The following is a 13464-nucleotide window of genomic DNA, read 5'->3' as shown; positions in this document are numbered from 1 at the left end:
TTTCTTCATGCAAATTTTCAATCTCTGATCCTCCCGGGATTTTAAATACCATTTTTCCTGCCTCTTTTGGGACTCTTGGCCATCCCTGTTTCCCTCCTACTCAGATCCTTCTACTGTCTAAAAACATACTCAGATCATTTCCATTCCAAAATAAAGTTACTTCAATCCTGCTACTCCTTTTGAACTATACCATTCTTTAAACATGGTAAAAAGACTCTTTTTCCCCTTCAACTTCTTCACCATTCACTCACTCATTCCTAACTTCTTATGATCTGATCCTTTAATCTCTACCATTCTACCAAACTACTCAATTAAACCATTCTTATAAAAATTGTGTCATCTCTTTACTGCCAATCAATAACTTTTAGAGCCCTCATTCTTTTCAAACTCTCAAGGCAGCAACTAAGATCACAGATTATTCTATTGTTTTCTCCTTTAACTTCCCTGAGAGTCTCCTGTCTTACCTACTGACCTGTTTAAATATTTTTATTTATCTCTGTCTGGACTCCCCTAAACCTTGTTATAAAAATCGTACTGTATTTATTTTCTGTCTTCCTTCTTTAATACAAGTTTCCTGAAGGCAGGAAACTGGTTCTTAATACCTTTGTATTTTCAGCACCCACATAATAGGAACAAAATAAATATTTGCTGAATGAAAAAGTGAAGAAATTCCTCAGTTAAAAGCACGTCCCAAAATATGATGCCTGAACTTCCTCTCTACTTCAAGGATATCTTATACTTTTGTTTTTTGTAACTTCTGTATAGAAGGTTCTAAGGTCTCTCTGCAGGTCTAAGCTCTGTCTGGAATTCAAGAACTATGATTCCAACCATCACTAGACACCTACAGATTGTAGATATTTGCACTTCAAATACAACAAATACAAGACTTATCTCTAAATAAAAATAACCTCTCCCATGCCAATAAATCAGTTCCCTGCCTCTTAGCTTCTTTACTTGTAGTTAATATCATCCCGAAAAATCCCCACATCAGGAATTTCTGGCAGAGTAGGGAATTCTATGGCTCCATTTGCCCAGAAAGGCAACTAATGAGCTGACAGATAATGTCAAAATCAACTTTTGCAGAATTCTGGAATCTAGTAATAAATTTTTTTTAGGTCAAAGATTAGTGAAAAAAGAAGCTGCTGCTTTGTAGTAAGAATGCTGTGGCATTTTAAATCACTTGCCTATCATCTTTTACATCCCAAATCAGTAGTGGCTTTGAGGACAGTAACTGGCACTCCTAATGCCAGAGGGAGCAATACAGATCTTATTCTCAAAGAATTATGACTGTGGGTTTCAAGCTGTTTGGTGGCCATGTGAAGGATAGGCATAAAAGCTTGCCTTGGTTTTACTGGACCTGGAACATTCTCATTCTTTTCCTGAAATCATTTAATTGATGTAGCAGCCTGGAGAAAGGGGCAAAAACTGGGACAAGGCACAGACTGAAAACCCCAGCAAGGAAAAGACAGAACACCAACTTCAGAGGCCACACAGGACAAAGAATATAGACTTTACAAAAATAGTTTAGAAAACTCACTAAACAAGTAAACAACCTATAATAAGAAGCAACAACAAACCATAGCGGGGGTAGAATCTGATGATAGAAGAAAAAAACTGTCAATCAAGAATTCTATACCCAGCAATATCGTCCTTCAAATTTGAAGGAAAAATTAAGACACTCCTAGGTAAACAGAAACTGAAGGAGTTTGTCACACTAGGTTCATGCTAAATAAATGCTAAAGAAAGTCCTCTAGGCTGAAATGAAAGGACACTAAACAGTAACTTAAAGCCATATGAGGAAATAATAGTAAAGGTAGCTTCGTTCATAAATATAAAAGCCAGTATTATTATTTTTTTGGTTCGTAAATCCTTTTTTTTTCCTATATGATTAAGATACAAATTTATAAAACAGTAATTTCAAATCGAGGTTAATGGGCAAACAATGTATAAAAACAGAACTTTATGGGGCAGTTGGTTAAGCTTCAGACTCTTTGGTTTCATAAGTTTCAGACTCTCAGGATCGTAAGATGGAGCCCTATGTCGGGCTCTCTGCTCAGCAGGGAGTCTGTTTCTCCCTCTCCCTCTGTGCTCGCTCATGCACTCTCTCTCTCAAATAAATAAAATCTTAAAAAAATTTTTTTCAAAAAAAAAAAACCTCTCTCCTTCTCCCTCCATCTCTACCCCACTTTCTAAAATAAAATAATCTTAAAAAAAAAAAAAAGATGAAACTGTAAAGGAGTTTTGTATGCCAGCTAAATTTGCATCATTTCAAAAATGACTGTTAAAAAGTTAAAATGTTAATTATAATCCTCTGGGTAATCACTAAGGAAAAGCTAAAAACATGAAAGAAATGAGAAGGGAAAATGGTACATCAGGAGAAAAATCAATTACAAAAGAAGTCAGTAGTAGAAGAGTTGAGGGGAGAAAAGGCATGCAACATACAGGAAACAAATAGCAAAACAGTAGGCATGGGGCGCCTGGGTGGCTCAGCGGTTGAGTGCCTGCCTTCAGCCCAGGGTGTGATCCTGGAGTCCCTGGATCGAATCCCACATCAGGCTCCCCGCATGGAGCCGGCTTCTCTCTCTGCCTATGTCTCTGACCGCCCCCCCTCGCTCTCGCTCTGTCTCTCATGAATAAATAAAATCTTAAAAAAAAAAAAAGAAAAGAAACAGTAGGCAGCCTTCCTTACCTGTAATTACTTTAAATATAAGTGAATTAAAATAATGGACTAAAGGGACAAAGGTTGGCAGAATGGATTTAAAAACAAGATCCAACTCCATGCTATCTATAAGCACTCACTTGAGATCCAGAGATACAAACAGGTAAAGTAAAAGGACAGAACAACATATTCCATGAAAATAGTAACCAAAAGAGAATGGTTGTATTAATATCAGACAACACAGTCCTCAAGACACAGGTTGTTAAAGGAGACAAAAGACATTATTATGTATTGATAAAAGAGTCAATCCATCAAGAGGATACAAACATTATACACACCTAGTAAGAGAGCTTCAGGACATATAAAGCAAAACTGACAATTAAAGGGAGAAACTGACAGTTCTACAATATAGTTAGAGACTTTAATACTTTTCAATAATGAGTAGAACTAGACAAAAATTTATTAAGGAAATAGAGGACCTGAAAAATACTATAAGTTAATTAGACCTAACAGACATATAGAACACTGATAAACAACAGCAGAATATACAGTTTTCTCCAGTGCACACAGAACACTCTCCAAGATAAACCATATGTTAGGCCACAAGACAAATCTAAATACATTTAAAGAGACTGAAATCATAAAAAATATCTTCTCTGACCATAATGGAATGAAACTAAAAATTAACAGAAAGGAAAACTGGAAAATTCACAAATATATGTAAATTAACACACTAAAACAACTGGTAGGTCAAAGAAAAAAATTACAGGTGAGATTTAAAAATACCCTGAGACATATGGCAATGAAAACACAACATACCAAAATCTACAAGCTGCAGCAAAAGCAGTGCTCAGAAGGAAATTTTTTTTAAATTTTATTTATTTATTCATGAGAAACACAGAGAGAGGCAGAGACATAAGCAGAAGGAGAAACAGGCTTGATCCAGGGATCACGAAAGGCAGATGCTCAACCACTGAGCTACCCAGGTGCCCCTCAGAAGGAAATTTATAGCTCTAAAAGCTTATGATAAAAAAGGAAAATTTTTTTAAAGAAGAAATTGATCTCACTCAAATCAATAACCTAACTTTAACCCTTAGAGAACTAGAGAAAGATCAAACTAACCCAAAGCAGAAGAAGAAAAAAAAAATAATAAAGATCAGAGCAGAGATAAACACAAGAATACAAAAGGAGAATACAAAAACAAAGAGTCAATGAAACTACATGAAATACAAAACAATGAAAAAGTTGTTTTTGCAAATAGCAAAATTGACAAGACTCAAATTACTAAAATCAGAAATAAAGTGGGATTCACTAGAAACCTAACAGAAATAAAATAAGAAAAAAAATAACACTATGAACACTTGTACACTAATAAATTAGATAACCTAGATGAAAAGAACAAATTGCTAAACACACAAACTCAAGAACCAATAGAAAAATTGGACAGATCTGTCACAAGTAAAAGAGTAAATCAGTAACCAAAAACTTCACAATAAGGAAAAGTCCAGGACTGAGTAACTTATCAATTCTACCAAACATTTCCTTCTCAAATTTCTACAAAAGAGATAGAAGGAAACATTTTGTAACTCATTCTATTGAGGTCAGCACTACCCTGGTATCAAAGCCAGATAAAGTTATCACAAGAAAAGTATTGACCAATATACCTTATGAATATAGATTGAAAATTCTCAGGGTGCCTGGGTGGCTCAGTCTGTTAAGCATCTGCCTTTAGCTTGGGTCATGATCCCAAGGGTCCTGGGATCAAGCTTTCCCACACTGGGTTCTCTGCCTGGTGGAAAGCCTCCTTCTCCCTCTCCCTCTGCCTGCCCCTCTCCCTGCTTGTGCTCTCTGTCAAGTAAATAAAAATTTTTTTTAAATTCCTCAACAAAATAATCAATTCTTGCTATTCGTGGTAGTTACATTCAATAAAGTTACCATGAAATACCTACAAACCTCTCTGTTCACAACATTTGTATCAACCAAGCAATATATAACCTTGCTTCACACTTTATTTAATGTAAAATATTAACAGTGAACTTTGGCCCACATCACTGTAACTCATACCTAAATGAAGCTTACCTAACACATATTTTTTCCATGAGGCAAATCACATCTTTCTTGCACTTAGGAATACTAGGCAATACTTTAGGGCTGTGCTTGGGGGAGGGGGGCATTTTAAACAGCAAAATCATAAACAAACCAAAAAAAGGGTAACAATGGGCAGCCCGGGTGGCTCAGTGGTTTAGTGCCACCTTCAGCCCAGAGTGTGGCCCTGGAGACCCGGGATCGAGTCCCATGTCAGGCTCCCAGCATGGAGTCTGCTTTTCCCTCTCCTGTGTCTCTGCCTCTCTCTCTCTCTCTCTCATGAATAAATAAACAAAATCTTTAAAAAAAAAAAAAAAAGGATAACAATGAGAAAGTCATGGCACTAAATAGACTGCTTATTCACAATATGAGAGCTGAAACAAAAAGGCAGGCCATCACCTTGTTCAACCTCAGCTGGCAATATGTGCATCAGACAACTCAAAATTTATGCTACTCTGCACATGTCCACAAAAGCATCCCAATGATCAATTTGGGACTTCCAAATAAAATTTTAGCGAGTAGGCAAATTCACAAATATGGAATTTGCTAAAAACAGGGATTATCTATACTAGCAAACAATATAGCAACATATTAATAGGAATGTACATCATGATAAAGGGATATTTGTCCCAGGAATAGAAGAGTAATTCAATAGTTAACAATATGAAAATCAGTATTATTACATACCACATTAATATAAAGAAAAAACCCCAAATTATCTCAACTGATGCAGAAAAAGCACAGGATAAAACCTAATATCATTTCATGATAAAAGTACCAGCCAACTAGGAATATAAAGGAATTTCCTCAACATCATAAAGAGCATTTACTAAAAACAACAACAACAACCTGCAGTTACCATCACATTCAAAAGTAAAAGACTGAAAGCTAAGATCAGGAACAAGACATGGATGCCCTTTCACCCACTTCTATTCAACAATGTACTGGAAGCAGTAGCTAGGACAATTACGTAAGAAAAAGAAAAGAGATCCAAACAAGAAAGGAAGAAGTAAAATAATCTTTATTTGCAGATGACATGATCATAAATACAGAAAATTTTTATTTCTGTATGTGTGTAACACAAAAAATGTTATAATAAATTTGCAAGATACAAAAATCAACACACAAAAACCAACTGCATTTCTATATACTAGCAGAGAACAGTTCTAAGAGGAAAATGAGAAAACAATTCCATTTATGATAGCATACATAATCAAATACATAGGTTAAACTTATTGATCAAGGAGGTACAAGACCAGTATACCGAACACTACAAAATACTACTAAAATTAAAGCAGATCTAAGAAAAGACATTCTGTGTTTATGGATTTGAGGGCTCAATATTTTTAGATGGTAACACTATCCAAAGTGATCCATAGATTCCATGTAATTCTTTTCAAAGTTCTAATATTCCTTTTTTTGCAGAAATAGAAATGCTGATTCTAAAATTCATATGGAATTGCAAGGGACCCAAATTACCAAAAAAATCTTAAAGAAATGAAAACAATGGGTAGCCTGGGTGGCTCAGTTGGTTGTGTCCAACTCTTAATTTCAGCCCAGGTCATGATCTTAAGGTCATGAGATCAAGCCCATGTTGGACTCCACGCTGGACATGAAGCCTGCTTAAGATTCCCTCTCTCGGGATCCCTGGGTGGCGCAGCGGTTTAGCGCCTGCCTTTGGCCCAGGGCGCGATCCTGGAGACCCGGGATCGAGTCCCACGTCGGGCTCCCGGTACATGGAGCCTGCTTCTCCCTCTGCCTGTGTCTCTGCCTCTCTCTCTCTCTGTGACTATCATAAATAAATAAAAATTAAAAAAAAAAAAGGATTCCCTCTCTCCCTCTCCTTTTGCCACCACCCCCCAAAAAAAGATGAAAAGAAAAATGGGGGATTTTCACTTCACAATTTCAAAACTCACTTCTAAGCCACACAGTAATCAAAACAGTACAGTACTAGCATAAAAGGACATACAGACCAACAGAGCAGAGCTGAGCGTTCTGAGATAAACTCATACATCTATGGTCAACAGATTTTAGACAAGGGTGCCAGACCATTTAATGGGGGGAAAGAACAGTCTCTTCAACAAGTGGTGCTAGGAGAAATGGATATCCATACGCAAAAGAATGAAGTCAGACACCTAATTTGCACAACAAACAAAAATTAACTCAAAATGGATCAATTACTGAAATATAAGAGTGAGAACTTTAAAACCGCTGGAAGAAAACATAAGGGAAAATCTTTATGACCTGGGAGTAGCAATGAATTCTTAGATTTGACCCCAAATGCACAAGCAAAAAAAAAAAAAAAAAGATTGCATACAGTCTACAGTCTAAATCCAGAACACATAAGGAACTCTTGGAACCCAGCAGCAAAAGAACCTATTTCAATAACAAGCAAAGGACTTGAGCAAACATTTCCCCAACAAAGATATAAAATGTCCAAAAACAGATGCAAAGATGTTCAACATCATTAGTCATTAGGGAAATGCAAATCTAAGTACAATGAAATACCATTTTCACACCTATTAAGATAGCTATAACAAAACAAAACTAAACCAAAACAGGGAAAATAACAAGTGTCCATGAGGATATGGAAAAAACAAACCCCTCCAACACTGTTGATCAAAATGTAAAATGGGGTGAGGTGAGTGGGGCCAGGGTCAAGAGCAGAGGCCGAACTCGGGATCTGACAAGATGGCTGGGCTGCCCCGCAGGATTATCAAGGAAACCCAGCGTTTGCTGGCAGAACCAGTTCCTGGCATTAAAGCAGAACCAGATGAGAGCAACGCCCGTTATTTTCATGTGGTCACTGCTGGCCCCCAGGATTCCCCCTTTGAGGGAGGGACTTTTAAACTGGAACTATTCCTTCCAGAAGAATACCCGATGGCAGCCCCTAAAGTACGTTTCATGACCAAAATTTATCATCCTAATGTAGACAAGTTAGGAAGAATATGTTTAGATATTTTGAAAGATAAGTGGTCCCCAGCACTGCAGATCCGCACAGTTCTGCTATCGATCCAGGCTTTGTTAAGTGCTCCCAATCCAGATGATCCGTTAGCAAATGATGTAGCGGAGCAGTGGAAGACCAACGAAGCCCAAGCCATAGAAACAGCTAGAGCATGGACTAGGCTATATGCCATGAATAATATTTAAAATCCATCTGATCATGAAGTGTGCATCACTTCTCCTGTTCTGCCAAGACGTCTTCCTTTTTTGTTTGCATTTAATGGACACAGTCTTAGAAATGTTACAGAATAAAAGCCCAGACATCTTCAGTCCTTTGGTGACTAAATGCACATTAGCAAATCTATGTCTTGTCCTGATTCACTGTTGTAAAGCATGAGCAGAGGCTAGAAGTACTATTTGGATTGTTGTGAAACGTTTCAAAGCAGTGGCCCCTCTCTGCTTTTATTCATTTCCCCCATCATGGTTTAAGTATAAAGCACTGTGAATGAAGGTAGTTGTCAGGGTTAGCTGCAGGGGTGTGGGTGTTTTTCTTTATTATTATTTTGAGGGGGAGAGGTAGTTTCATTTTAATTTTATGGGCTCCTTTCCCCCTTTTTATGATGATCTAATTGCATCGGTTAAAAGCAGCTAACCAGTTCTTTAGAATATGCTCTCTAGCCAAGTCTAACTTTATTTAGATGCTGTAGATGGACAAGCTTGATTGTTTGAACCAAAATGGGAACATTAAACAAACATCACAGCAGCCCTCACTAATAACATTGTGATTTGCTGTCAAGTGTAGAATCCTTCCTTCAAGAAAAAGCTTGTGACCATTTTGTATGGCTTGTCTGGAAACTTCTGTAAATCTTATGTTTTAGTAAAATATTTTTTGTTATTCTAAAAAAACAAAATGTAAAATGGTACAACTGCTATGGAAAACAATGGTCCCTCAAAATGTTAAAAATTTAATTACCATATGATAATTCCACTCCCAGGTATATACTCAAAAGAACTGAAAACACATATTCAAATACTTACACACAAATGTTCATAGTTTCACTATACACAATAACCAAAAGGTAGAAACAACCCAATGTCCAGCAACAGACTAATGGAGAAACAAAATATGGCATACATCCATATAATGGAATATTATTCAGCCATAATACTACCACACAGAAAAACCTTAAAAATAGGATGTCATGTGAAAGAAACCTGACACAAGAGATCACAATCACATGCTATATAATTCCATTTACATGAAATAGCCACAATGGGTAAATTCATATAGACAGCAGATTAGCAATTGCCAGGGGATGAAGGGAAGGTATAATGGGGAGTGACTGCTTAATAGGAAATGGGGTTTTATTTTGGGGTAAAACAGTTTGGAATTTGACAAATGTGATGGTCACACAACACTGTCAGCATACTAAATACCACTGAATTATATACTTTAAAATGATTTTGTTATATGAATTTTACCTCATAAATATTTTTTTTCTTAAAAGATTCCCACCATCAAATCCTTATTTCCTTTCTGCCAACACTTTCCATTCCCGCTATCCCTATGCTATTTCAGGCCATTTTGTTGTGTTTGAATCTTCAATACCCTTTAAACTGGTTTCCTTACTAATCCAATCTGTGTCACTCCAACCCATCATCCATAAATACAGTTGCAATCACATGATTGCTCAACAGCAACAGTGTCCTGATTCACTGTTGTAAAGCATGAGCAGAGGCTAGAAGTACTATTTGGATTGTTGTGAAACGTTTCAAAGCAGTGGCCCCTCTCTGCTTTTATTCATTTCCCCCATCATGGTTTAAGTATAAAGCACTGCTCAACAGTCAACAGTGTGGCTCTTTATTGCCTATCAAATACTCTTCCTAGAATCTATATAGCCTTCTCTAGAATGTCCTCACTCTTCCTTTCTAGGCTTATGGTGTAGAGTACTGAAAACAGTATAGACTATGAATGAGCCTTTGGGTTCAAATCCCAGCTATACTACTAACTGTAGTAACTTGAGCAAACAATTTCACTTTTCTGAACTTAGAAATGGAGACAACACCACTTACTACCACAGTGTTGTAAGAAGTGAATAAATGTTTAAAAAGTGAATAAAAGGGACACCTGGGTGGCTCAGCGGTTAAGCGCTTGCCTTCGGCCCAGGGTGTGATCCTGGAGTCCTAGGATCAAGTCCCACATCGGGCTCCCTACATGGAGCCTGCTTCTCTCTCTGCCTGTGTCTCTCTGTGTGTCTCTCATGAACAAATAAATAAAATCTTTTTAAAAAAGTAAATAAAATAATGTAAATAGCACAATACATATAGTAATTGTTAAATAAAAGATTCCTTCCATATGCCCTGCAATGAAACTTCCTAAATCTTCATAAAAAATGGGGCACTTGGGATCCCTGGGTGGCGCAGCGGTTTGGCGCCTGCCTTTGGCCCAGGGCGCGATCCTGGAGACCCGGGATCGAGTCCCACGTCGGGCTCCCGGTGCATGGAGCCTGCTTCTCCCTCTGCCTGTGTCTCTGCCTCTCTCTCTCTCTCTGTGACTATCATAAATAAATAAAAATTAAAAAAAAAAAAATGGGGCACTTAAATCCCCTGAATAAATAATTTCAATCTTCAGGATTTTGTTTTCCTTGTGTGCTAGTTTCTTCCCAAAACCTTACTAAAATTTCTGCCTCTCAGGGCACCTGGGTGGCTTAGTTAAGGTGTCTGCTTTCAACTCAGGTCATGATCCTGGGGTCCTGGGATTGAGCCAGGCATCCAGCTCCCTGATGAGTGAGAAACTTGCTTCTCCCTCTCCCTCTGTTGCTCCCCTTACTTGTTTGTTCTCCAATACCCACCCCTCAAATAAACAAACAAATAAAATCTTTAAAAAACCCACAAACTTCTGCCCATTCAAGAAGTGCCTTTTCAAGTAACAATTCACTTCCCATTTTCTGTTTTCCAACAACCTTCATTTCCCTCCACCAACCCCCAATGATGTAAGCTCTTCTTTTTATAGCACCCTAGCACCTTGTACTTGTTGAGGTACTCGTATCCCAGCAGTTTTTGTGTTTGTTTTTTTAAGCTCATCTACTACAGCCATCAGCTTCCAGAAAGGAGGAACATTCCATGTCCCACTGATCTTTCGCATTTCCTATACTACTTAGAACTGTGTACGTACCAGATGCTCAATAAATGTTTGTTAGATTGATTAAAATTGAAGAGTGATGTAAGCAAATACAAATTTTAAACTTGAAGCTAAAGGCTATTCCAAAATGATTTTTTTTTTTAATTTTGAAAAAGATGTCTAAGGCTAATTATACGTTGTCAAAAAAAGAATGAAGAATTTTTGGACAGACCCACCAATTAAAGTTCCAAGTGGGAAAACACCAAAAACAACTTATTTTAACTCTCAGAGGCCAGAAATATTTCAGGAGAAAAAAAAAAAAAAAACACTTAAAATATGTTTCCTATCCAACACAAAGCCCTCTAGGATCTCTTTAGGTGAGCATGTCTTCAACTTCATACTAACGCTAAGGCATATAAGCTCCTCAGTACCCAAAAAACCCAGGCTTTTCTAAGTCTCTGAGTTCCTTTGTCCATGATGGTTTTTTTTTTTAAACCTCAAACACATGCCACCCTCATTCTTCAAGATTCAAAGTATCTTCTCCCTGGAGATATCCTTCTCCCCTCAAACAGAATGGAGGTATTTTTCCTTTGTGCCACTACCATTCTTTGTAAATACTTTTAATCTAATGTTCAACTCTCTGTATACCAATATTTACTTGTTTGAAAATAAACACCTTTTTAATCACTTCTCTAGCCCCACTGCCTGGACCATATTAAGTGTTCCATTAGTGTTTATCATGTGAGTGACTGATAAATGCATGCATAATGGATGGCCTGTTTTTTTCTCCTCTGCTTAAAATTCTTTGAGAAGAACCTGTTCATTGCCCGTTGTCTCCACTGCTAAAAAAAAAAAAAAAAAAAAAAAAAGGTCTTTCCGATCTTCTGTTACCAGTGAGAGAATACATAGAAAAGTACTTATAAAATTATAAGAATGTAAAATATTTTAATTTCTCGATTATGTTATAATCAGCAACAATGAGATCATCCACAATAACCAAGTTCCCTTGGACCAAGGTATTAACTTTTCTAAATTCTGCTCAACTTCATAGTCAGTTCTCCAAAAACCTCTTAATCTTAGTCCCTTTTGCATCAAATCTTTCTAATTCATTGCTTACCTGACTCTAATTCTTTCTCTACTTAGTCATGAGTACACTAGGAAAACCCTAACAACAACAAAAAACTCTAAATTTAAATTTTAGTCCTGCTAGTTACTGGTTAATTTGATCCTGAGTTATTTAATCTTTTTTAAACTCCAGTTTCCAGGTTTGTGAAATGGTAGTGTGTAGTTAATTCCCTACCTTCCAACTTTTTTTTTAAAAGTTTGTATGTAAAGCACTCAGCACAGTACACAGCACATAGCAGGCACTCCATTAATCAACGGTAATTATTATTCCTAGTGCTTCTGGCATTTAATTTTCAAAAACACTTAAAGTCTTTATTATTGCATTTAATAGCTGGACAAATGCCCAGGTCTGGGCACTGAGGATGTGCACAACTCTGAGGCATTTTTATCATTAGCTTTGTTCAAATTAAAACCAAAAGTGTTAGCATAGCTTGCAATTTCCCCTCACTCCTACCCACTGGTCTTACTTCTCTCTTCCTACAGTACTATTTCTTGACCAAAACAATATATTATTACCTCCTCCAAGTTTTTTAAGAATCTGGTTAAGCATTGCGAATATTCCAGTCACAAGACAGTTGTCCTTTTCCTAAGGCAAATCTTTGTACACATTAACTGTTTTTATGTAACCTGTTTTCCAAATCCTTGATATGCTGGATGCCAATATTTAGAAGCACCCAAGTTTCTCAATACCACTGTTAAACTATATCTACCTGAAATGGATAAACTGTATCATGTTTCATTTGGCCAGCACACAGATAAGGTAGCTAGCTATTTGCATCCTTTCACTTGAACTACAGATTTGAATCAATGCTATCATGAACTGCATTAAAATTCTGAGGCGTCCACAATATCATAGAAGCTCTTTTAAAATTTTTTAGAGGGGGGGAGGGGCAAAGGGAGAAGGAGAAAGAATCTTAAGCAGACTCCACACCCAGTGTGGAGCTTTGATGCAGGGGCTCAATCCCATGAGCCTGAGATCATGACCTCACAGCAGCTCTTTAATAAGTCTCTTAACTCATGTAAAATTCTGCCAGGCCAGGTTCTCAGCAAGCTCTTCAATTCTCCTTATAAAAACAATTCTCCTTATAAAAACCTATTGTAAAATTTTACATTGTCCCTATTCACCTTATTTCTCATTTTTAGCTTTCAATGAACTCAATGTATTAGTTATTCTTCTGGCCTTAGGTCTTCTTTACTTTAAACATGCCATCTTCACTCCATCTAATTCACTGACTACATAAATGTTCAACAGAATTAGACCAAAGAAAGTATTACTGATTCTAGTTCTTTAAGGAAATATAGTTCTGGTTTTATGTTTCCACTTCTTCAAAACCAGTTTCTCCCTCATGGATTTTCCCCTGATTTCTATCACATGTAAACTGATCAGTTGTTTTACCAGGACCATAAGATTTTTAGAGTTAGAAGGGACTTTCCAGATCATCTAGTCTTACCCAAATCTCCTTCACAAATAAAGAATAACAGATCAGGAAAGTTTAGGTATATACTCTTGGCCACATAGTTAAATAAGTGG

General features: G+C 36.9%; 2 protein-coding genes across 8 annotated transcripts in view; one reads left to right on the top strand and one right to left on the bottom strand.

Moving 5' to 3' along the window:
• The window catches only part of NCK1 (NCK adaptor protein 1), an 82395-nt gene that overhangs the window by 6775 nt on the left and 62156 nt on the right, over positions 1–13464 (bottom strand). The window lies entirely within an intron of this gene.
• Positions 7332–8593, top strand: LOC121478707 (ubiquitin-conjugating enzyme E2 N-like). The gene has a single exon (XM_041733911.1). It carries the CDS (start codon positions 7436–7438, stop codon positions 7892–7894), a length of 459 nt encoding a protein of 152 aa, XP_041589845.1. The 5' UTR covers positions 7332–7435; the 3' UTR covers positions 7895–8593.

The sequence above is a fragment of the Vulpes lagopus genome, chromosome 19 (assembly GCF_018345385.1).
Source record: "Vulpes lagopus strain Blue_001 chromosome 19, ASM1834538v1, whole genome shotgun sequence".
Classification (NCBI taxonomy): domain Eukaryota; kingdom Metazoa; phylum Chordata; class Mammalia; order Carnivora; family Canidae; genus Vulpes; species Vulpes lagopus.
This window is presented reverse-complemented; position numbering and strand designations above follow the sequence as displayed.